We start from the raw sequence: 25967 nt of genomic DNA, 5'->3' as shown, positions 1-25967 counted from the left end.
CGCCTCACCCTATTCTCGTTCCAAAGTCGTCAAATGCTGCCACTTTTGCAGGGATTTTGGTGTAAGATCCCAATGCCAAAAGCAACCTTTTGTGCCTCTATGATACGCTGCTCGACAGCATCAGTTCAGAATGTGGCCGGATTAAACCATTCACATTGTAATTCATGCCGTTGAATGGTGCCAGAATAAAACGCTACTGGTGGTGACGTCATATGAGGAGCACCTACGCCTACATGTGCCTTTTTAGCCTGTGATTTTTTTGCCATGTGCTTTTGTTGACGTCTCAGCATTAATTGCCATGTACTTTTGTTGACATCCCGGCATCAGTAGTGGCATCCAGGAACGTCACCAGCAGTCGAGAAGGATACTTAGAGCATAATACGTAGACGCTGAAGTCCACCGACAAAGCGGCAACATGTGATGACTTGGGATAAGAACTTTTGTAGCTGAATACATTTTACAGCGTGGTTGAGTGTTACGTACCACTGAGTTATTGTATTTTTCTGACACGACTGTAAACACACTCGTACATTTTTGAGAGAGCTGACGCTTTTTTCAAGGGTGAAATTTAATGATGCCCATTGTTGTCATGTCATCAGTTTGACTTGTTCGGTTGTCCTGATGGCAGTCTCCGTGTTCCTGCGTTCTCTCTGCTCAGATAGAGAATCGGCTTTTGTGAGGAGCCATTTGGGATGCTTTATTGTCTCTGAGTGACTCAGAGGCCAGCTGTGTTTGTGTGTGCTTCTGAGTCTGCACATGTTGATGTTCGTGCATTGGTATCTTTGGGCTTGGGGCATTTTAAAATAGGAATATAAAATGTGCCTCCTTATCACTTCATCGCTGTGGGGGCTCAGATTTTGCCCACAGCTTGTAAGTTAAGTATCACTGCCATGTGCATAAAAAGGCACAAAATTGAGCTTGGTAAACAAAAAGCTTTGGATAAATAACATAAACAGTTCAGCATAGGCACCTAAAGAATAACCCATGTTACCCACTAATGTCTCTTCCTGTCTCCCCATTCAAAGCTGTGTAGAACCGGGCCTGGTATAATTCCTCATTTCAGCTTAATGTTCTTGTGTTTTATGTGTAGATCCTGACAGGAGAGGACTGGAACATGGTGATGTATGACGGCATCGAGTCCCAGGGAGGCGTGAACGACAAAGGGATGGTGTTCTCCATCTTCTTCATCGTCCTCACGCTTTTTGGCAACTGTATCCTGCCTGCACGCTCACATAAACACATACACAAATGCACAATATGCATGTGTAGAAATATATCGAAACATGCTAAACAGTAACACACAGGCAGATTATTTTTTCTTTTGACTTTTCCTTTTTCCTCTCCATCTGAGCTCTGCTAATACAGTTCTTCTTACTCTCTCCCCTTCGGCTTTTCTGTATCTGCTCCCCAGCGTCTCTCTTTCTCCCCTGTTGTCCTTGCATCATTGTCCCTCCTTAACCTCTGCCACCACAGACACTCTGCTTAACGTCTTCTTGGCCATCGCTGTCGACAATCTGGCCAACGCCCAGGAGCTCACCAAGGTACGCTGTCAAACCAGAAAATATACATTCTCCCCCTTATTTTAAGGGCAAAAAAAGTAAAAATTAAATAAATTGTAACCTGTCAGATATGTTCTGAGCCTGGACTGATTTAAACAAGGTTGATTTATACTGGGACATTAACCCTTTGAAACCTGGGCATATTGGTTTGATTACTTTCAATAACATGTGGAGAAGGCAAACAGCAACTTACCAACAGATGATCCAAAGTAGCAAGAAATTAGTAAAAAGTTATGAGAAAATTCCCTGGAAAAATTGAAAGAAAGGAAAAGTAAAAAAAAACAATTACCTTAAAAAAGTGCAAATTTAAAAAAAAAACCAAACAAACAAAAAACATGTTTTTTTTTAACATAATTACATCAACATAATTCTAAAAATATAATAATAATGATTCTGGACATTTTCTTCTAGTTTGTGATAATTTTATAGCCCTTACCCTTTTATAAAAAACAAATATTCAGTTAATTTAAGTCACCTTTTTTTTTTTTTTTTGACTAATTTCATGCAATTTGTGGGGCATTCCTTGCCAAGCTGCTCATTGTCTTTATGCCCATGTTTTTGAAATAAATATATAAATATAAAGAGCTTTTGAGAGGCGTCTGAACACAGCACAAGAAAACTGATGTAAAAGCAGTTTTTAGAGGGTTAAATTGTGGATCATTGTTAGAATGGAGTCAAAAATTACATTTGCTGTATTTAATTTTTTTTTTTTTTAAGAAGAGATTTGTTCTTGGTTGCTGTTTTTGTTATTTTGAAATATTATTTTATTTGCCTGTGTACTAAAAATGGGACCTGTGGACTTCATAAGCAGCACACAACAAAGAATTTACTTTCTAAAGAAATAGCTTTCTTTTAAAGTCCACAACAAAATGCTCCAAATATTTTACTTTGCTTTCATTAGAAGTGTTTTATCCTCCTGCATCATCTGCTGGTTTGGCAATGCTGCAGAGGCCCCGAAAAAGACTGCCAGCAGAACGGTAACAGCAGCCAGTAAACAGTTTACTGGCTGTCGTTACAGTTTACCAAATCTGGATTGCATCTGCAGAGACAGATCGATGAAGAAGGCAAATAACATTGTGGGTGACCAGAGGCAATTTGCTCCCCTTTATTCTCTAAAGATAGACGTTTTTCTGCCTCCCACAAGCCATTAAATGTTTAAAAAGGTAACGCACTAGCACCTTATCCCCTGTGCACTGTGGTCACTCTGTTCTGGTCAGCAACAGTGTCCAGCTGGTCAGATGATTTAAACCGGTAAAAACACAGACTAAAGCAGTTTCATGTCACAGATCAGTGATATTCCCATGCTGTTAGGCCTGTCTGCAGTGAGCTCCTGCTAATATGTGCTCACCTGTTTTTGTGATCCAGACGTTCAGGGGGTTTTCACCAGAAGCCGAATTATCTGCAAAGGTGTCTTTCTCTCCAAAACAAATGGACCCAATTATTTACACCAGTAAAAACACCAAATAAAGCAGTTTAATGTTACAAATCAGTGTTTTTCCAACCTAGTTTGGATTATCGCAGACAGGCCACTAACTAAACACCTGCTAATCCTTTTTTTTTTTTTTTTGCATTAATCACTAGCCAACTTTCTCATTTTTAAGAGGCTTTACTGGGCTGAGTTTTGAAGTGAAAGTTATGACATTGGTATCATATGAAACTAGAAGACCTGAGAAATCTTACTTTATCATGCTAGCTTCTTAGTAAGGGGGTTGCGTAACACTCCAAATCTAGCTTAAATAATGGTGATGGAAAAACGGCTTGGTCAGGGGTCCTTAGACCTCTGATCTCCAGAAAAATGGGTTCTGTGAGTCCCCATGAGTCTCCCCTTTACAAACATGCCCACTTTATGCTTTGTCATAATTAAATTCTAAATAATGTTAATATGGACTTCAAAGCATTTTTATAAAAAATAATGGAATAGAAAATGTTATTTAGAAATGTTATTAATCTTGGATAACTATAGAAATTCTGCAATTCTTCTTTTTTTTCTCTCTTGCAACTAAATATCTAGATATCTAGGAGCAAATTATTGGAAGTCTCTTCTTCACAAAAAAAAAAAAAAAACGATCCGGTGATTTAAACCAATAAAAACACTTAATAAAGCACTTTCACATTAATTTTTTTTTTTTTTTATGATGACACTTGTTGTGGAGGGGCTGCTAACTTAAGTGGCAGAGTCAGGAACACATGAGTGTCCCTATCAAGAGCCAGTGTTTGGTTTGTCCATTCTTGGCTACTGTAGAAACACGGCGGTGCATCTGGGACCTGTAATGAAAAGATTTTTATTTTCAGGTGATTGTACAGTACTGAAAACAGGCTTATCATGTAATAGTCAATTTCTGCTAATATAACGCTCTAAATCTCACACACTGGACCTTTCACACAGAGACTGAGCGACTCAGATGAATGTTTTTGTATCCAATAGGACGAGGAGGAACAGGAGGAAGCAGCCAATCAGAAGACGGCAATGCAGAAAGCTAAGGAAGTGGCAGAGGTTAGCCCGCTGTCAGCAGCCAACCTGTCTATTGCTGCGTGAGTACACACACTCACATTCACGAACTGCACACACACTCATCTAAAACATTAATACACACAAAACACGTATCCTTACAACATCAACTTTTCCCAAAACCACATGGGCACACCCAGGTATACACACACACACACACACACACACACACACACACACACACACACTCACAAAAAGTCTCTCTTTCTCTCTCTTTTTGTAAAACTGCACACACACACAGAAAGCACTACGTCTTTCTCAAATCTGTCTTTCCTAACATTTCTGATTGGCAGGCATTCATGTACACTCTGCACACACTCACACACACGTACAGACACACACACACACACACACACACACACACACACACACACACACACACACACAAACACCCACCATCACACTCTCCCCGCGTTCTCATCCTCTAAAATATGATTAAGCGATTGTTCTGGGAGTGAAAGGAACAGATTCAGGGCTTTGTGAAGTGAAGAAGAGCGAGAGGCGGACAGTCTGTAAAATCTGCTCCTGGCAGCAGAAACGCTGACAATAGGACACTTCAAAAATGATGCTCACAAAAACCCTGCTGCTCCTTTAGAAGTCACCGGACTCTTCAGTCGCTGCAGCGAGCCTTTGATGGCAAGATTAGAAGCTGGTGGTTTTGTGCTACAGTCTCTCTTGTCAGTTAGATACTAACCTGTCAGTCACTGAACAGGAGTGTGGATGATTAGTCTTAATGGTGCTTTTAAGCTTGGAGAATGAGCTCATAACATTTCTTTCAATCATGTATCTCAACATGGTGATTTTCCAAACTAGAAGACTGAAAGAACTTAAACTCAGCTGGTTTTGGGACAAGTGAAAGTCTGCCTTAAAGGTGTCAAAAGACGCTTTCTATATGTTTCTGCTCTTTCCTAGATTACTAAGAGTTCACAAGAGCAGGCAAATCCAGACAACAAAATCTAGATTCTGGACAAGAGAAAATATAAGAGAAGAAAAAACAAAGTCAGTACACTAGACTATGCTCTAAATATTTCAGGGTTTCCCACAAATTCTTTATTTGTGGCGACTCGTCACAACTAAATCATCTGCCAGCACAACTAGGTTTTTGGAGCTGGACTGTTAATGAGGAGCACTACTGTGATATATATACTGTTCAGTAATTTATAGCGCACCTGCGGCAGAGGCATCTCAGCAGAACATCAGACGCATAGAGAGTTCAAACTTTACCGTCACGTACAAAGATCTACAAACCGCTCCGCTCATCCGTTGATGTGACCCGATCAGCTGTGAGCGGATCAACAGATCAATTATTCATCCCGCGAGTGACAAACTGCTGCAGAGGAGGAAAGAAAGTCAACAGTAAAAGGTGACTAGAAGGTGACTTGTGAATGAGATGTTGGGAGATTATGATATATTATCCAAAAAAAAAATGTCCAGAAAACTATAAAATTATGTTACAGAAAAAAAATATTTGGGTATTTTATTTTATTTTTCTCATGGGTCATTTTTTTGTCTCATTTTGTTTTTCCCTTTCTTTCCTCTTGTAAGTTTTTACTAATTTCTTGCTTATTTTTGGGCCATTTTTTAAATTTCTCATTGCCTTCTTTCCATGAAGAGTCCTCAGATATAAGCTGAATCTCACTTTTCCAAATGTCATTTCTGGAACACAAAAAAAAACTTTTATCCTAAACTCGCTAATGCTTTTAATCAGGGGACAGTGTAATTCATATTCAATGTGAAAACACTGCATGTTTGTTGAACTGCTGGTGAGACTGGAGCTCTGTGGACATAATTGTTCAATTTCTCAGTTCATGTTTTCTTCATTCACACTTTTTTAACTGTTAGTTTGTCTCACATTGAAATTGCACCTCAAGTATACTTTTATAGCCATGTTTAATTTATTAGTTTCTGAGTTCTTTCTGTTCTTTTAAACTCTGGCTGTTTTTATTCATTTCTGATCATTTGTTATTCACCATCAAACCCTTTTCTCCCTCGTTGACATCTCCCCTTCACCTCTGATTTCTCTCCCTGTTTTCAACACCTCCCAACAGTAAGGAGCAGCAGAAGAACCATGCCAAGGGCAACAAGTCGGTGTGGGAGCAGAGGACGAGCGAGATCCGCCGTCAGAACCTGATGACGAGTCGCGAGGCGCTCTACAACGAGCTGGAGCAGGATGACTGGAAGGTGGGAGGGGAAGGGGAAGAGGTGAGGATCCCCCCCTCGCATAAAAGACACATATATACACATATATATGCAGTTTACTCCTGATATATATGGTGAATATTTGTTGTAATATGTGTAGATATCATTTTAACCTCTTAAAGGGACATTACCATCCATGTTCAGTTGTGGTTTTAGACATTAGACGCACGTCACTGAAAATCATTTCATCTATCAGCACATGAACAACTCTTGGATGTCAACTGATTTAATTTAGAAAGTGGACGCACAAATATCAAACTTTTTCAGTCAAATATTAATAGAATTCATAATTCTTGCCTCGTGTCCAAAAGATGATTTGAGCATGAGGCCCGAATATTTATATCTCCCATCATGCAAATCTGAATCTCCATTGATGGTGCTGCTATTGAGATTCAAGTGTCTGCTTTTCTAGAAAAAGACTTTTCTTATACCAAAACAGGGTTTGTACGGTCATGAAAAACCAGGAGAAGTCATGGAATTTTCAAATAGCAATTTCCAGGGCTTGAAAGGTTTTGGAAAGCTAAATATACTCTGATCATTTTTTAAGAGTCATTGAATTTTATTTCAAAAACCTGCATAATAACACATGATGTGTTCAACGACTATCGGAAGTGAAAATCCAACAATAATTTCTGTTTTCACAGTTTTAGGCTTTAATAAACGGTTTAATATTTAAAGAAAAAAAAAGTCAACATTTTGTTTTTAAAAATCGGCAAAACCTTTTAAAGAAAAACTGGTCGCTTGCCATGTTACTACTGTTTTGCTGTGTTGTGTCAAACATCCATGGATTTTGGTTAAATTTGCTGTCATTAGCCCAACACCCATTAACTAACTGGTTAAGTTAAAAAAGAAATAAAGCAAAATGAGCCCTGAGGTGCAAGAGGCTTTTTTTTTTAGTCTCCGTTGACTCAGTCAGCGTTAGCGCTACATTTCAAAGCAGTCCACTCAGAGGTGGTGAAAGTTTTGAGTTGTGTTGCATTATTTTATGTTATGTTGGCGCTGTTGTTAGACAGCGGGCTAGCAGCGTTAATATGCAGAAACATAGCGCCCTCTGCCCACCCTCCAGAGAGCAAAAACATCAACATGAGCATAGAAAGTCACAGCTGGACTACCACAGCGCGGCGAGCGGCGGCGCCTCCTCTCCCGTCTGCCACACCCGCTCACTGCGTGTGCAGTGCTGGTGCGCAGCAAGAAGGAGAGAGACTCTCATCTCTTTAAACTCTGATCAGCATGAGTGGGAATTAATTCAAATATATTATATGTGAATATGTTTCTTTCTTTTTCCTTAGTGGTCTGGATAAGTTGCTAAATTTGTCGCAGTTGCTTTTCAGAAATAAAGTCGCTAAGAGGGTTTGAAAAGTCACTAAATCTAGTCAGAGTCGCCAAATTGTCAAAAGTGTGTAAACTGAAGAGTAGCAAAATCGACCTAGACTGATGTGTGTAAATGGTCAAAAGCATAGTTGACTGATTAATTTGAAATGTTGACATCCCATCATTTAAAAAAAAAAGAAAAAGAGCAAATTAACATCGGCTGGTGATCTGGTTTTTGCTGACCTCCAGCCTCTCACACCGCCGCAGTGATGCAGAAGTGTAAGTGCACCGTGACATGATCAGCCACATCCATGTGTGATGCCAGCTGTGGACAGAGATGAAACAGATTTGAATGTTTCAACTAGTAAGCTGAACCACTTTCTTACATTACATTACATTTCAGCCCATCTGTATGTAATGTGTCGAGATCCACGGAGGAAACACTGGACTAACACAAGAGCCTGACCTGCTTTTCGCCCACTGTGTATTCTGGGTCATGCTGTACTACACAGAGGTTCTGTTTTCCAGGGTGTAATGTCCCTTTAAGCCTGTGAAAGAGTGTTATTATTGCGCTAGCCGCTGCTATATGGGACGGCTTGAAGCTGCGTGCTTGGGAGCGATGCATTATTAAAGTGGGGCATGCAGAGAAATCCAGAGCTGTACCCAAAGAAAGCAGCAGACTCAAAGAATTGGAGCGGGGCGAAGTGAAACGCACTTCAAAAAAAAAAAGAAGAAAAAAGAAATCCAAAAGATGATCAGGAGTCGACTGGATATGGCTCAGAAAACTGTGTATTTACAGCTGGAGCTGTTTGCCATTTTGTGGTTCTGAAAAGATTCATGACAATTTTCGATTTCAAATTGTTCATGTGGAGCCAAAAATGGTGAACTGTGTATATCTGTGGCTCAGGGGAGGGAACCTGGCTGGTGGGGATTTTGTGCAAGTGTTGGAAATTTTGGGGTTTACTCTGGATAAACTGAACTCTTAGTGAGGTATAAGCTGCTTAAATGAAGGTCAAAGTTGGCCTGCGCTGTGTGCTTTAGCTGCTACTGCAGCCTAATAACTATGGAAATGCAGTATTTCACATATATTTTGCTGAGTTTGATGAGCCTCTGCTCTGCTGTTACAACCCAACCCAATCCGTTTTTTGTCCAAAATGAGCAAAAATGCTCGTTTGTCATTCAGTGGTACAAACAGATTTAAAAGTGCAAAACCAAAGTAAACATTTCACCCACAGACTGCGGTCCATCTCTGCATCATCTAAATAATACTGTCATTTGAAAAAATGCCTTTACTTCACCTGTAAATTCATCATCTCATAGTTGTTTATTTGAATGCAGAGATGGCGTTACATTTTCCACCAATCAAAACTGTCCCCAAAGGGTCAATTTGTCAAAATCATCAATAGATATATTGCAATTGCCATGAAAATAAATTTCATGTGCTCAGTTTTGGAGATTAACAGTCTCTAAAATTTATGCTGTCACAGAAGTGTGGTGCTCACAGAGTTTAAAAAGTTGCATTAGAAACAGAAACAGTGTCATGCTGCTGTAGATAATCCACAGAAGACACTGAACTGTTTTCACTGAAAAGTGAAGCCAAGGTAATAAGGACATGTTTTGCTGTTCTGTATTCAAAATGTTAATATTGGCTGAGTCCTCCGCTGCGGCCCGGGTTCAATCCCAGCCTGTTCTATTAATAAAAGGCAAAAAATGCCAAAACAAAATCTTAAAATAGTAATGATAAAATAGAATATTAAATGGAATACTTTAAAGGAATAATTCTCCCACAAAATGACCATTTGTATATCAATTAGCCAAACTGCAAACACACTGATTTATTGATAGGTTGCATTTATAGGTCCAGTTTGTCGGAGTTAGAGGGGACGTAAAGATAGAAATGGTATATAATGTTATAAGTATGTTTTTTTGTCATGTATAATGGCCTGAAAATAATTTTTGGGTTTTCGTTGCCTTATAAAACAGCCGCCATAGTTAGCACCCTTTCCATGAGGAGAAGTTTTAGAAAACACAGATTTTTTAAAAGTGAAGCTGCTTTATAAGGTGTTTCCTCCAATTTTAATCACTGAGTCCATTTGTTATGGCGAAGAAGACACCAGCTCCCTGTGAAAACCTCCTGAACAATGAACACTAAAGAAACCAGGGGAAGTTTCAGCTGATTTCAATCTGCAATCTTCATCCATAGATACTACTGAATCCCCCTAAATTGTACACACAGGACCTTTTAACAACAGCAACAATGTGTCAAACCATGCACTTGCAAACTTTGACCGAACTTATGCAGTATGCTTTCTTCAAATCCAGCCTAGAAATTGTACACATTTGGGACGTACTGCACATATGACTGGTTAAATTGGATTCTTGGATTCAACTGAAGTTTTTAAATGGATGTTTAAATATAGTTTTCCTATTAATAATAAATAACATTTTCTATAGAGGAATATAAGAAAAGTTTTCTTGACAAATTCAAGGTCCCACAGCATGATTAATCAATATAAAACTGATCTTTTTATAGGTGAAGTATTCCTTTAAGCACCACATTTCTGATTGCATTGTATTTGCATGGCAGCAGAAGCTTTAGAGGACAGTATCTCAAAACCAAAAACATACTCAACCAAAACTATCATGCATGGCTCTATATTACATGGGGTAAGTAGAAAAATATGCGTTTCCTCTAAGATGTGTCTGAAGTTTTAGCAGCACCCACCCATCGTATCTGCTACCTTATTACCCCGATCCAGGTGTCGTACCCACGGAAAGGACGTGGTGATATGAAGACCCACCTGGACCGGCCGCTGGTGGTCAACCCGCAGGACAACCGCAACAACAACACCAACAAGACCCAGCCTGGGGAGCTGCCTCTGGACCAGGAGTACCGGCGCCAGGACATTGACCACTACCGCCGAGCTGCGCACCACTATCACTACCATCATCACCACCATCAGAAAACTGTCACGCCTGACAATGGAGAGACAGGTCAGCAGGCGGAGACCCGCATGGAGCACGGCTTCAGCTGCACGTCTCTGGGCAACATGGAGGCCCAGCAGGGGGAGGTGAGGCACAGCCACAGGAGCCACCGGGGCCACCGTTGCAGGAACAGGGAGGGCAGGGAGGCCCGCAGCGTGTCGCCCCACCACAGCGAGGGGGTCGAGGTGACCAACGAACACAGGAGGTCCCGGCAGCACCGCAGGGCAGCCAGGGAGGGGGAGGAAGGCAGGAGACACAGATCCAGGGGGACGGAGGGAGAGGGCGAGAAAGGCGAGGAAGGGGAAGGACGGAAGACGAGACGGCATCGCCATGGCAACCAGGAGAGGAGCAGAGGACATCGCACCAGAAAGTGAGTGAAAGAGGGGTTTATTTTCTCTTTGTTTATGTTTCAAATTACAACCTGACAAGTGTTAAAAGGTTCTCAAGTGTATCTTAAAGAAACATTAGAGAACTGGATCCAACTACACTTGACCCCAAACTCCAGGTCATTTGATCTCTGAATTCAAGTGTACCAGACTCCGGGACGCTTGGATTCCGCTTGAAAAGGTGATGTGGTGACATATTTCTATGAAAAATGTCTTCATTGTTTTGTAAGAGGCAGGGCCGGGTATAAAAATTCTAATACCAGTACCAGCACCACTTTCCCTGAAGTTGCAAAGATGCTAATGACTTCTCCAATTTGATAACATCCTTTTCTGCATCTTTCAATACAGTTAAGTAACACTGTTTAACACCATGTTTTGTACGCGTTGGTACAGTAGTGCACATCTTGTGAAATATGGCGCTACGTCTGGTGTTAGCAGGCAGGTTTCCATTAATCCTCAAAATGCGCGATTTGAAATTGCAAATATAAAATACGCCTAATGGAAACGCGTGAATTTGAAAGAACTGACATTTATCGCAAAAAAGTTTTTACACTCGCATGAGGTGGTATTTCAGGCAATTCAAAAAAGCCATATTTCTGCAACTGCGATGGAAACACTTTTTTGACTTTTATAGGTCACATGATGCTATGATCATGAGGAACTGGCTCTCTCTAGAAGAGGTGTTACTGCATCGCATAACAACTCAAAAGTTGAGCGGATCATCCGGAACTTTTGAATCCACAATATATATGTGAAACTGTGGACTAATATATCCCAGAAATCCCTCTTATGTGGCCGTTACCACGTATAAGAGGCTTGCTTGTCCATTATCAGTTGCTTAACATTCCTGTGATGCCTTCGATTGGCAATAATGACGGCTGGTACGATGGCTGCAATAGAAATAAAGCTGCTAATGTTTTGAACATCCATCGCCATGGTTACTGGGATGTTATCGCCAGAGGAGAAGTCGCACAAAATCACTGAATAGAAACACAGTCATCTCGCAATTGTGTTTTATCAACATTTTGAAAATATGACCTTCTTCCTCCCCTCCTCCTTCCTCAGGGAGCACCACAGCACCGGGCCCAGCCTCTCCACCACACGACCCATACAGCAGTACAACGAGGACCTGGACAACTTCCGCAACAACAGCAAACTGGCCAGTGCCCACGAGCACCCCTACGCCCTCCCACCGGATCACCCTGACCATCCCGACCACGTCAACAACCTGCTGAACTGCCGTGACGCAGACACACACACCCTGCTCCACAGCATGGACAGTCTGATCCTGACCAGCATGGCCAAACCCAAGTACACCAAGATAGACATGCCACCTGTCTACCCCTACCCCTCCACCAACGCCATCCTGCAAGGTGAGCATCTGGGCGGGGTATCGGGCATGTGGAAACGAGGGTATAAGCAGACTACGAAAGTGAGTCACAAATCTCTTTATATTTTGAAAGTAGAGGACTTGCTGTGCACAAATGATGGCTAGTACTTCTCTGGACATGCATCCTGTTAGGCAGAGGGGTGGATGTTATGAGATTAAGGCCCTGTCCCAATACTTTGACTACACCACTTACTGTGATCCTGTCCCACTGAGCGCTAGATTTCCACCTTGAGCTCTGAAGCCCATATATTTGAGATTAAGGGGTTTGGGTCGTGTGTCACAACAAAAACAAGTGTTAAATAATAAATCCCACGATGTGTCTTGATGCTGAATAACCCTTTGAAACCAAGGTTGGTTTCTTTCAAAAAGATAATGAGCAACTTAAGAAGAAATGACCCAGAGATTAGCAAGAAGTAAAAAAAAAAGCATAAGAAAATGACCTAAAAAAGAAAAAAAATCCAAACAAACACAAAAAGGCAAAGATAAAAAAAAATAAAAAAATTGCATTTAAAAAAAGGGAGAAAAACATTTAAAAAACTGCTAAAAAAAATTAAAGAATCATGTTGAAGAATATATATTTATATGTGATCACGATAACCTGTTTATTATTCCTTTTAACTGTTTATTGTTTTCTCCGATATTTTGTTTTTTAAGGTGACTTGATTGTCCTGAAATTATTATTATTATTATTATTATTATTATTATTATTATTATTATTATTATTATTATTATTATTATTATTATTACATGGGCAGTGTCACTTGATTAATTTTCTCATTTGACAGAGCTCTTCCTCAGCTGTTTTCACACGCTGAGTAATGTTCCCCATGAAGAGGAGATTAGCTTTGACATGTGAAAACATGACTTTACTGGCTAACACTGGTGTGATTCCAGTCTCATTCAGTTTATTTCTTGAAACAACGCTGGCGGATGTGTTTCATGTGTTCACTGTCTCGCTCTGGTGAAGCTGACCTCTTTCTGTCCATCTTTGTGTCCACTCCTCTTCCTCTGTTTTCTCTGTTTATTTTGCTCAGTGAACAAGAACGCCAACACCGACCAGAAGAAGAATGAGGAGAAGAAAGAGGAGGAAGACGAGGGAGGAGATGAAGACGGTCCCAAACCTATGCCTCCCTACAGCTCCTGCTTCATTATGTCCACCACAAACCCGTGAGTATTTCTCTGTGTGTGTGTGTGTGTGTGTGTGTGGTAACCCTCAAACACTCTTCTAAACCATTGTTCTATATTGAGGACATAGAAAAGATACTGAAAATGAGCATTCTTCTCTCTGGGCCTGGAAATTTTTAATCAGTTTGTTTTGTGTGCTTTTTTCGTGTGTGTCAACATGGAAATGCGTCTGTGTATTTGCACCAGGTTTCGAAAGTGTTGTCACTACATCCTGACGCTGAAGTATTTTGAGTTCAGCATCCTGTCTGTCATCGCTATGAGCAGCATCGCTCTCGCTGCAGAGGACCCCGTCAACCCTGACTCACCGCGAAACAATGTGAGACATTGCTCTGTGTGTCTCTCTGTCCGCCTGTGAATGTGTGTGTGTCCGCATCCTCTCAAAAATGAAAAGTCTCCCAAGGATATGAGGATGAGAAAAGCAATTTTCACTTGAACAGAGGTCAGTTTAGGATTAGACTTTGGTCTTGAAGTAAAATTAGTAGGTTTTGCAGTATGTATAGCAGCACCACTTGTAGACAGTTTTTATGTGTATTTTCAGGACAACATGTCTCTTCGTAATCAGTCATTTTCACAGTTTTTTTAATAACATCACAGATGGCATCATTTGACAGTTCTTTGGCTTCGTGCTGGATGATATATGAAAACCAGCTGTTTTGGGTCAAGCTCTGAGCGAACTTAACAAGAAAAATGTTTTGTGGAAAATGTAAATGTTTTCCGTTGAAGAGTCGTGCAGCTATAGTCTCACATAGTCAGACTTCTGGCTAACCATCATAGTTCCACACTTAGGTTTTGTCCCTGTCTGTCATTTTATGTGCCTTCTCTAAATTTGGGGGTGTTTGCGGGTCTGTTAGCGCAGCGCAGGCGCAGCTTTCCATGAGTCCTTTCTTCCTCAGCAGCAGTTTGTGGCTCACAGGGTGGATAATCGATCTGACAATCTGTTCAGAGCTGATCAAATCAGATCGATGAGATGAGAGGAGCAGCTTCTGCGAGGGAATACAAACTTTTAGACCCAGCAGAATGAATGGTTTGAAAGTTTTGCTTTTGATGCGCCGGATGTTCTGCTGCTCCATCTGTGCCCAGAGTACGCTCTGCGCATTAGTGATGTCACCAGAACCGATACTTGTTTTTCTGCAGTAGCGTAGGTACCGATATTAACACATGGGTTAAGGTTGTCCGTCTCTACGACGGATATCCGTCATTTGGAGTTCATAAAGATGATTTAGAAGAAGAAGAACAAGAAAAGGAAGAAGAAGAATTCTTTTATGAATTCATTAGATTCATGCCGGTGGCACAGACCACCGTGGACTATCTAAAATTAGTCTAGAGTTTGGATTAGATTTGTTTTTTTCACCATTATCTGAGGCTTTTTTTCTGACAGTGTAGACTTTGTTTTGTAGACTTTGGAGCAGTGTGGTGCTTTGGGCACACGCGTCCTTTCTTACGCACGCAACATGGAAAGCTCTCTTACGTCTGTACGTGTGGTTTTAAAAAACTGCAAGCAGCGGTACTTTATAGACCGAGAGAAGGGGGCAGTTGGTGTATTACTGCTGAGGACCAGTGCAAAGCCACCTCCCTAAACTTTGTCTCACTCAGAGAGACGCAAACAAGGCTCTGTGTCTGTCAGACGGTCTGACTGCACAGTAGGTTTTTTAAATATAATATAAATATTTAATATAATAATAAATATAAAATATTATGACCTTATTTTCAGATCAGTTAGAGATCTCAGAAATGCAGGATATGTTTTGTGCAGACACTTTTAAATATCAGCAGAAAAGTTTCTTAAACACACATGAGATGAAGTCTAAACTTCACGTATTGTTTTTTGGGGTTTTTTTACACCTTGGTTTTGACTTTGATATTGAGTATCATGTAATTTTGATTGTATCAGTACTGACTACTAGATTTTTGGTGCCATGACATCCCTACTGCACACCAAGAGTGTGGACCATGAATAGCTAAACAGTGCATATATTTCAACAGCGCTCCTAATGAACGGTCAGACAGATGTTTTAACTGTGGCGGGTCACCACGGATAAATGAATGTGTGGGAAACCCTGTGGTGCTGGGGAGGGGACTTTTGTTGAAGAAGCGCCACATCAAACATTAAAAGACATTTTAGCATGTAAGATGCTAACTGAGAGGTTGTTGTTGTTTCATGCACAATGAAAACAAGCGTGGAGACAGGTCTGACTATGTGAGAATAGTTTCATGATGCAGGTTTCTGTCTGAGAAAGGGGCCAATGATAAGTTTTAAACCTTTAGTCCTGTAAACTGGACTTGGCAATCTAAAATAGATCCCGGATCAGCACAAGGATGCAGGGTTTTTAAAAAAAATGTTTTTAATTCTGAACATTAATCTGAGTTCACTCAAAATCCACTTATTGTCTTCTTTAACCTTTTGATGCAGTAAAAGACACAGCGATGTTTTTTTTCCCTTTTTGTCCATGATTGCTCATGATCACGGAGGATTGTTTTACACAGAAAAAAAAGGAAATTGAAAAATTATTAATAATCATGTATTCTTACATTAATCGGAGAGACATTAAAAAGGGAAATTGGATATGACAAATTGATATAGTGAAATGGCAGTTTGAAAATAGAAACTGAAAGCAGGATTAAGATTAGGATTAGGCTCTGGTTGGTGTCTGATTGTTTCTCTCTCTTTGTTAATCTCTCCTGCTGTGTTTCTGAGGTTTTTTTTTCTCTTTCACTGATTCATCGTTCTGCTTCTCTCTCTTTCTCGCTCTAGTATGATAATTATATCTCATGGTGTTGTGTTGGCTCTGCAGGTGCTGCGTTATTTTGACTACATTTTCACAGGCGTCTTCACATTTGAAATGTTGATCAAGGTAACGAAGTATCACTGTATGTGTGAGTGTGTGTTTTGACACGTTTGCTTTTGCATAAATGTGATGGTGCTTTTTGTGTAGGTCTTTCTTTTAATTCTGTGTATGTTATCGTTAATATTATTGTTTGTGGTTATGAGTGTATTTTGTGTATTTGTTTTGTGTGTCTGTGAGAAACCCAGTCGCCAGAAAAAAATGCTGGCATTGTACGCTTCTGCAAACCATAGATATGCTACATTTGTATGTTATTTTTTCGCGGATATGTTGTAACATTATGTTTCAACAACACTGCGGTTAGGTTAAGGGTGGTGCTGCTGGAAAAGCAGCATTGTTTTTGTAAAAAAACAGCAGCTTTTCATGGCACTAGCCTAGCATGAAACGCAGTGATGTCGTGGTAAAAAGAAATAGCTTTTTATGGCACTATCCTGGCAGGAAATGCAGCTATGTATCATTAAAAAAATAAATGCTTATCGTGACACTATCCTGAAAAGAAATGCAGCAATGTCTCAGTAAAAAAACAGCCATTTTTTATGGCGATATCCCTGCAGGAAACGGAGCAATAGGCGGGTTTCGATTAACCCTCAAACTGTGAATGTAAAATATGGACACGTCAGTTTTGGAAAAACTCCCATTTATCGCAAATAAGTTTTTGCACTTGCATGAGGTGGTACTTCAGGCGATTCGAAAAAGCCAAATTTCCCAAAACTGCAATGAAAACACTTTTTCCACTTTTATATGCTTTGGCTATGTGCTTGTTGGCAGGAACTGGCTAACTCATGATGCAGCAGGCGCTGCAAGAGGTGTTATCACATCGCAGATCATCCGAAAGTTTTGAATCCACAATTCCTCTGAGAAATAGAGGACTATCACCTCCCAGAAATCCCTCATACGTGGCCGCTCGTTATTGCAGGCATAACGCGCCTACGCTGCCTTTGATTGGAAGTAATGACGGTTAGTGCAGTGGCTGCAATAGAAATAAATCTGCCAATGGTTTGAACATCCATCGTCGTACTTGTTGGAATGTTATCGCGAGAGGAGAAGTTGCATGACAACACTCGGTGACATCGACTTCATCGATTTTGAAAATATACAACCACTTTTTGTCGCACTATCCCGGCAGAAATGCAGTGATGTTGTGGTAAAAAAAAAACAGATTTTTGCTGCACTGTCCTGGAAGGAAATGCAACAATGTCTCGGTAAAAAAACAGCTGCTTTTTTTTGTGGCAATGTGAGTGTGTTGTATATGTTACTGTGTGTGTGTGTGTGTGTGTGTGTGTGTGTGTGTGTGTGTGTGTGTGTATGCCTCTGCGAGTTTTACTCAGAGTGCTCTGTGTCTTCCAGATGGTGGTGCTGGGCTTGTTTCTCCATCAGGGCTCCTACTTCCGCGACTTGTGGAACATTCTGGACTTTATAGTGGTTAGTGGTGCTCTTGTGGCCTTCGCCTTCACGTAAGTGCCCCCTCCCTACCCTCCTCTTCATCATCACCACTACCCACACACACACACATAACACACCATCCACAGAAAGACCCTTGTCGCCCAGCCTTGTACATCCGATACACCAGGCAGTGCTGATCTTTCGCTCCTACTTTCTCAGCGTGCTGTACTTAGAAATCATCCCCTCCTCTCCTTGTCTTTCTATTATCTCCTCTTGCTGTCTTCTTACTCTGTCCATTTCTCCTTCGTGTACTTAAACTCTTCTTCTATTTTCTTTTAATGCTTTCTTCCTGCTCTAGTCATTTCTTTGTTTTATTGTTTTTTCGTCCGTCTTGGTCCTCTCTTTCTGTCTTTAACCTTTTCTTGTCATTGACTCTTCATGTCCCTCCCGCAGCAGTCTACCCTTTCACCATTTCCATATCTATCTCTTCATTGGTCATTAACACATGTGGCATCGAATCAGCAGGTCTTTCTCTATGTTTCATCTCCACCTTCATCTGGACCACCACCAGCCATGATCCTTAACTTAATTCTTTCCCTAAAGTCCTGGATGATCACCTCCTACCTCTCACCTACACTCTAAAAAAATGAAAAGGGCTCCTTGTGATATGCTTTTCTTGATGCTGCAATCTTAGGGGAACCTCAGATGGTACCCTGAGGTACTCCTGTGAAACCATTATTATGGTACCTGCACAAATGTCTTAACTTCTTGGATTTAAGTAAGGAACCCTAAAGTACTGAAATTAGTTTTTAGAGTGTAGTTACACTGTCTTCACCCTCCTTTCACCCCCCACTAACCCCGAACCTTGCCTGAAACAGTCACTTCAAATTCAATCCCAAGTATCATTCCCCTTTTATGTCTGACCTAATAAATGATAAAACACCACCTGCTCCTTCTCAACATTTTCTTTTTCCCAATCTTCCTTGCTCCTGTTCCCTTGTGTCGCCTATTTCCTAATCCATGCCGCTCTGATAATTACACCAACCAGGCCGTGAGTCATCCCTTCCTCTTTTCTTGCATCTAAAACCCTGACTTTGAACCCCCAAACCTTTGCTTACCAACACTCCCCTCAGGCCCTCCACAGCTTTGATTCCTGCTGTTGCCTTCACCTCCTTCCAGATACCTTTCAACACCCTCTTTCATAAGAGCTTCTTGCCTTTCTATCATAACATTTTGCGCGTCTACTGGATTACCCTAACTTGTCCCCCTTACACCCCTCTTGTTCTTAACATACAGCAAAGAGAATGAGAAGTCTCCAAACAACAAACAATGGAAAAATTCTCCAAACAACCTTGATGCTTTAGCAAACAGTGAAGTGTTACTTGCTTCCAAATTCATTTGCATCTCTATTTTGGTGGCACTTTATTAACCTTCTTCAAATTCCTTAAATGCAGAATTTGTACCTCATGGTCAATCCGATTTCTTCTTGCCAGAAAAAAACAAGATATTTCAGTGCAAATGAAATAAGACTAAAGGCCCTGTTCAAATCATCTCTAGGGCATGGTTTAAAATGCATGGCGCAAGTGCATATAGGGCACTTTTGCTAGTTAACCCTTTGAAACGTGAGCAAATTGGCTTGATTTCCTTCAAAAACATGTGGAAAAGGCAGTGACCAACAAAAGTGAAAAAATACAAGAAAATTACCCAAAAAGTTGGTGAAAAAAAGAGGTTAAAAATAGGAAACGACTTAAAAAGTGCTTCAAAATAATAATGAGTCTGTACAAATACTTTAAAATATATAGTCATACTAATTTTAAATATAATTTTGAGGACATTTTTTCTGTAAATCGAGGAAGAGGAAAAGGTGCAAATTTCTCCTCACCACATTTGAAGGTTTATATCAGGAGAAGTTGTTGCATCGTCTTGAATTTGCATGCTGTATGTTTGGAACAAGTGTCACCCATTGCTCCCCAGCTTGCTGTTATCCCCACCCAACCCCAGCCTCCACCCTTGTCTGAATTTAACCCCTTTAGTCCATAACTAAGCTTTCTGCCCTTCCACACTCCAACACACACCTTTCAGCCCCACCACTCCAACAACCATTAATGCCAACATCCTGCCTCCAACCCATCCACACTCCTGCCTCCCGCCTCCTCATCCTTCCCCTTTTCTCCGGGCTGGAGGTCCCTGACGGTCAGTCCGTGGGGGTGAGGGCGCCCCAGACACCTTTAACCCTTTAAGTGCCCAGGCTATCTGTTTGCCACGGGGAGGAACACCACCAGGGTTCATCGCCTCGTCTCCGCTCTGTTTCCTTTACCCACACACTCAAACACGCACACACATCCCGTCGTTCTGACCATGTTAACGTACCCGGAGGCACAGGTATTTAACTCTCCTTCCTCTGCACGACCCGGGGAAGTCAGACTGAACGTGGGAGGGAAGGAGGGAGGCATGCTGGGGCAGGGTGTGGTGGGTGGAATGATTTGTCATTATGCTGAGGCAGTATATAGATAAATACATATGTATTAAATATGTATGATATATGCAAAAGGAGGGACTGAGTGTGTGTTTATAAAAAAAAAAGCAAAAGAGTGAGTAAGAGAGAAAGAGGCTTGTGTGTGCATCCTCCTCAGCTCTGTGGATGTCCAGTGCATGTCTGCCTTGGTGACTGCATGAACCTGAACACAACCGGTGATGCAAAAGGCGGCATCACTCAGAACTATTACATTAATGATGATGTTCGGTCAGTCACAGGCAAAGAATGTGCTTTAACATGTTCTGTGAACCTTAGAGCTAATAGCTACTGTCAAAGTGTGTTCAGATTGAATGCAAAGCAACTTTCAGAGGTGGTGCCATTGCTCAAAAAGCTAATGGAAAAACACAAGTGACACAAATAGATGAGTTTTTGCTTGAGGTGGCATGAACTGAGGTCAAAATGTGCAATTTGAAATTGCTTTTGGGTTATTCAAAATGTTTCTTACTGTGATCAAATTCCATGAAAAGACCAAAACAAATGACATGTCGGTGTATTTCTCAATACCTCCGGATAGCCCTATGTAAAAACATAAAAATAAGTTTGTTTTTTTTAAAGGCTAGTGAATTCTGGGCATAGTAGTTTAAGACAGACTTGACCCAAATATGAGTAAAACGTGCATTTGTTTTAGTCCAACACATAAGTCCATCCTGGAAAAGAGGGTTTGTTTAATTTTTCCCCCAGTTCAAAGTTTTTTGGGAGGTTTGCAGGATCTAAGGACACAGAATGTTGTCAATTTGCACAGGTTGTAAAGCCCCTTGGGATGTGTTTTGAGGCTGTATAAACAGTCTGTTCAGTATTTTGCAGGCTGTTTGGGGAATTGTTTTAGCCTGGAATGCCAGATTTTACTGCAAAAAATACTGCGCTCAAAGTTGCAATGTTTGCAACTTGCAACAGATAGAGAGGATGAGCGAATCAATACGCTGCATGTAGCTCTCCAATGAAATTGGATTTTACCCGTTTTAAATAGTAAAATTTGCCAAAAGTTGCAGTGATTGGACAAAATTGTTTGGACGCACAGAAGTCATGGGACTGGATAAATGTGTAACAGATATTAGGATGATAATAATAGGATAGGATAATAGGTTCAACTTATTATTGACTTTGGTCTTTTCAGGGGATTTTTTTTGTTGATGGTAAGAAAAAAATAGAAAATTACAATGTTTATCTTTTAACTTGAGCAAAAGAAATCTCAAAGTTGTTTGTGTTCTTCACTTAAATGTAAATAGTCAAGAAGAAAAAGGTAAGACACTGTTGAAAGACCTTGGGGTTCCTGGTTAACTTTGAGATCAGTCTCATTTTGAGCTGCATTCAGTGCATATGCTGCCAGCAAGGGAGAGCAATGGATGCAGCTCCACCTCCGCCACTTTTCGCAAAGTTCGTTAAAATTTTTGGGTTAATCTCTTTTGCTGCCTGTTATCCCACAGTGCCTTGAAATGATCCACTTTACATGTCATATAAAAAGAGTAGAGGCAGACATCTCGCACCGCAGCACAGTCAGCGGTGTTAGTGACTTCACTTCGCACTCAGTCTGAACACATGACACCTCTGTTTTTAGTAACATGTAGAAGTTATGGTCCTGTTCTGAATGTCACTGTCACTATGTGTTCGCACTGCCAGCTACCAGAAACCTCAGCCAATGGTAACAATGTCTGCCTTGCTTTCTTGATAATCTGAAAACCTGTTTGCCCTCATAATTTTTTCGATCAACAACATGTACAGCCATTGGTTCTAAGCGAGGGAAGCAAACTCATATTGGCTGTTGGACAGTATGAAAACAATGCACTTACTCGCAGTCTAAATGCAGAGTGAACAGTGTTCAAGGAAACCAACAGCAGCAAAAATAAATCAAGCAGCAAGCAGGATGAGGAAGGTGCACATTCAGGTTTTTTTTTAAGGAGAAACTATCAGGAGACAGGTGGTATGAATTTAAGGTGTATTTCACTTTGATTGAACATTTTGCACCTGTGTCAAAGTTCATGAGTGATGAACCTTCACTCACTTACTGTATCAGATTTACCAATAGTACCGGTACTAACAACTGCAATAAATAAGAAATTGAAAAATTGAGATTATTATCAGTACAAATTTTTTAATATAAACAATAATATATAAATATTTGTTTAATTACAAGACTAGTGTGTAAGATTTAGTGGAATATATTGGCAGAAATGGAACAAAACATAATAAGATGATTTTTAAATCTCTCTAAATCTTACACACTGGACCTTTTAAATTAGTGTCAGTCAATCAGTGTGATTAAAAATTACAAATTCAAACCATCAAAGCAGCTCCAGGTTCCCAGAAAGAGTAACACTGGTGGCAGGCAGATCATGAGCTCCTAAAAACACAGCAAAAAGTGGAACTGTTCAATCAAAGTTAGATATCATTTTTGTTAAAAAAAAGAACCAAGCAGCAACTGCACAAAACGAGTTGAAAATCACTCCACTGCTGCACCCTCCACAGCATGACTCCCTGCCGAACTAAGGATGCCTCCTCCCCTCCTTCACTGGTCCCCTTCCCCTCCACTCCCCTCCCTCACCCCCTCACTTCTTAATCGCCCTTTCCGTTCCTTTTTTAGAGCGCTCTCCCATCATCGCTTCCCTCATCTTTGCCTCTTCCCTCGACACTTCCTCTCTGTCCACCATCTCTCCTCGCTCCCACCATCTGCTCCAGGGCTGAGCTACAGTACAGTTTTGCATACAGGGACGAAGTCTTCAAACACACCTTTGAAATCTCACTTTGACGCATGACATTGTTTCAAAGCAGATACATCACAGAACCATTGTACAGAGAGGACATTTAGCATGGTCAGAGTGCAATGGCTTCATATTTCTATAGGTTTTAAAAACAACAACTGCGCTTCTGGCACCTTTCATCCTCCAAATAAATGCTGAATGAACCACTGACTTAGAGCTGCATGCAGTCGCGGTACTGTGTGAGAATGCCTTTCCCTTCTATTGACGGTGTGCGTGTATGGGACAATACACACAAATCCTGGTTTCTTGAGTCCTCACTCATGACTGCTGTCCTGAGTGTACGTGCGCTAACATGTCAAGAAAACCTGGAACCGACCACTTGTAAAGATTTAACGCCTTTTCCCTCCCCCTGTGCAGATGTGCATGCAAAAGAGCTTTGATAAAATCCCACTAGATGATTGCAGATCTAATGAGGGCAATTTGTGCTGTAGGCCCGGTCTAATTGATCATTATGGTGTGATAAGATAAGGATCGGTGTAAATGGATGCAGCAATCGAGTTTCCTCTTCCAACCGTGAAGGTAATTCTTCATAGAGCTGGTAGTGCAGCAGGCCACAGCAGAAGACAGCCAGGAGGGAAGGAGGGTTTGCACATCCACAGTTTCAGCCAGGGGCCACGTTAACACAAGGGCTCTTATTATAGATCTCTAGTGTCTTTACTGACAAAAAGTAATGTATTACTTGACATAATTACTCCCTGTAGAAAATACTTTATTACTCTTCTTGTTACAATTAATAACATACACTATTTGGACAAAACTATTGGGCCACCTACTCATTACACCTACGGGAGCTTTTATGGCGTCCAACTCTAAGTCCATAGGCATTAATATGGAGTTGGTCCCCCTTTTGCAGCTGTAACAGCTTCCACTCTTCTGTGGAAATTTTTGCCCATTTATCCAGATTTTATGCACCTGTGGCTATGGGACTGAATGAAACACCTGAATTCAATGATTAAGAGGTGTGGCCCAACACGTTTATCCATATAGAGTATAACAGATAACAAAAAGTTTTCTTTTAATTTTCTATGCTTTCAGATTATATCAGTGCCAGCCCGCTCTCATTCCCAGGTCGTCAAATATTGAGGCTTTGTAACACCCCATTGTCACGTGCGATTAATACCAATGCACGAGGCATCCTTTTAGCATCTGTATAAGAAGTACTTGCTTTTCTGTGAACTTAAATTTAAATTTATTTTCCTATAGCTTTTAAAAATAATTTTCTAAATCTACCAATTTCCTGCAGTTTGTTAAACATTTTTTATTAAGACGCTCAAAGCCTTTTTTCCCCATGTTTTTGAAATGAAATTGCACCAATTTGCTTACAATACTTGTAAAATGTGTCTTAAAGCAGAACAAAAAAAAGCTATGTCGCTCCAGGTATCAAAGACTTAACTTTAAAGTAGTTTTGGTGCCCAAACCTAGGCTAATTTTAAAAAAGACGCTGTACATGTTACAAGCGTAAACTGACACATCCAAAACTAATGCTAGAGGTGTACATAGAACATCATTTTTTGACGCAAAGGGCCACTGACCGACCTGCATATTTGACGGGTTGGGACTGAGAACATGTTGTTAATGCACTGTATTTGCTTACTTAGATGTAAACTTATGCAAATTGTATAAAAACTGTAAATTTAAACCTTATTTTTAATAATGTCTGCAGTCTGAAAGCCTTAAAACAAAGACAATCCAATAAACAATAGACTGATGACACTAAAATACACCATACAGAAAATAAACAACAGTGCAACTTAACATATAATATGGGTACGTTTTATTATCATTATTAGAGTTGGCCTTTTTGGTGCTTTTTGGTATAAAATAGTATGTGCAGGTCTCAAATGTAGAAGACAGGTATGTAGACATCCTGTCCAGTTGTCATGGAGACAGGAGATGGGTGAGGGAGGGGGAGGTAGAGTGAGAAGGAGTGATGTGTGTATACAGTAAGGGTGTTAGTGGGGGGTTTCTCAGCAGATATGGCCATCTTGCTGTCCTTCCTTCTTTGTCTGTCTCTCATATGAATGTATTTTTCCCTGTTTCTACCAAACCCCCTCTCTCTTGTCTTGTGCCTGTCGGTCTCTCTCTATCAATGTGTGTCTCTGTCTGTCTGTGTGTGTGTGTTTGTCTTTGTATGTGTTTTCCCCACTCCTTCCTCCTCTTCCTCTTCTGTCTCTGTCCCTGTCTTTCTTTCTGTCGCTGTCACTGACTCTCGCTGTCTCCACCTTCGGTGAAACTCGACAGGAGCAGCACCCGGTAAAGTTCTTCCTCTGTCCTCCTCCTCCTCCTCCTCCTCCTCCTCCTCCTCCTCCGCTCTGTCCCCTGCTCTCCACCACCGGATCAAATTGGCTTCTCTCTCTTTCTTTCTTTGTTCTTCTGGTCGTTTCGTACTCATTCTCGCCGTATCGTGTCTTATTCTTCACCACCGTACCACATGCCACAGAGAGTCATCCTAACGCCGCTGTGGTTTCGTCGATGGGTTTGATTTGATGCCCACAGGTTTTCTTCAAAAGAGACATGACCCCGATTTTGCAAATAATCAGTGATGCACACATACTTATCAAAATGATACTCCACCCACAGTCTTATCTTTTGGTACTTAAACAGTAGCACCCTGAGAGTTAAAAAGGTGGCTGTAAGAACATTGTATTTTTAGGACTGTGGCTGGCTTGAATTCTTGTGATTCAAAGGATAACACAAACACAAACTTTGCCGTTATCCTTGTGTTCAGTACATTAACTGTTTTTTTACCAAAATAAGACTACTATACTGCTTGCTTCCCAGTTGAAAAAAAAAAAAGTTCTGCACAGGTGCACATACGGTGGCACTTTTGTTGGAAAACTGGCTGTCTGGAGTCTCAATTCTCATTCTGACCAAGATTAGTGCTACTAAAAATGTAAAAGGTTGCATCAGTGTGGGTGTATTTCC

The 25967-nt window shown here is 40.7% G+C and overlaps 1 protein-coding gene across 12 annotated transcripts in view; it reads left to right on the top strand.

Annotated features, from left to right (window-relative positions):
* LOC121942442 (calcium voltage-gated channel subunit alpha1 Ab) overlaps window positions 1-25967 on the top strand; it is a 180269-nt gene that overhangs the window by 85073 nt on the left and 69229 nt on the right. For 9 of the 12 annotated variants that reach the window (XM_088074917.1, XM_088074925.1, XM_088074916.1 and 6 more), the window contains exons 16-25: window positions 1091-1211; window positions 1474-1541; window positions 3985-4091; window positions 6117-6270; window positions 10338-10933; window positions 12015-12322; window positions 13374-13506; window positions 13711-13840; window positions 16317-16376; window positions 17715-17821. In XM_088074917.1, coding sequence (XP_087931043.1) covers window positions 1091-1211; window positions 1474-1541; window positions 3985-4091; window positions 6117-6270; window positions 10338-10933; window positions 12015-12322; window positions 13374-13506; window positions 13711-13840; window positions 16317-16376; window positions 17715-17821 — 1784 coding nt within the window. The remainder of the gene's footprint in view (window positions 1-1090; window positions 1212-1473; window positions 1542-3984; window positions 4092-6116; window positions 6271-10337; window positions 10934-12014; window positions 12323-13373; window positions 13507-13710; window positions 13841-16316; window positions 16377-17714; window positions 17822-25967) is intronic. The other 3 variants (XM_088074934.1, XM_088074933.1, XM_088074918.1) reach the window with 1 other exon arrangement.

This window comes from Plectropomus leopardus, chromosome 3, assembly GCF_026936395.1.
Source record: "Plectropomus leopardus strain MGB_pleo_1.0 chromosome 3, ASM2693639v1, whole genome shotgun sequence".
NCBI classification, from domain to species: Eukaryota; Metazoa; Chordata; class Actinopteri; order Perciformes; family Serranidae; genus Plectropomus; species Plectropomus leopardus.
Note: the sequence above shows the minus strand (reverse complement) of the source record. Positions and strands in the feature narration are given on the sequence as shown.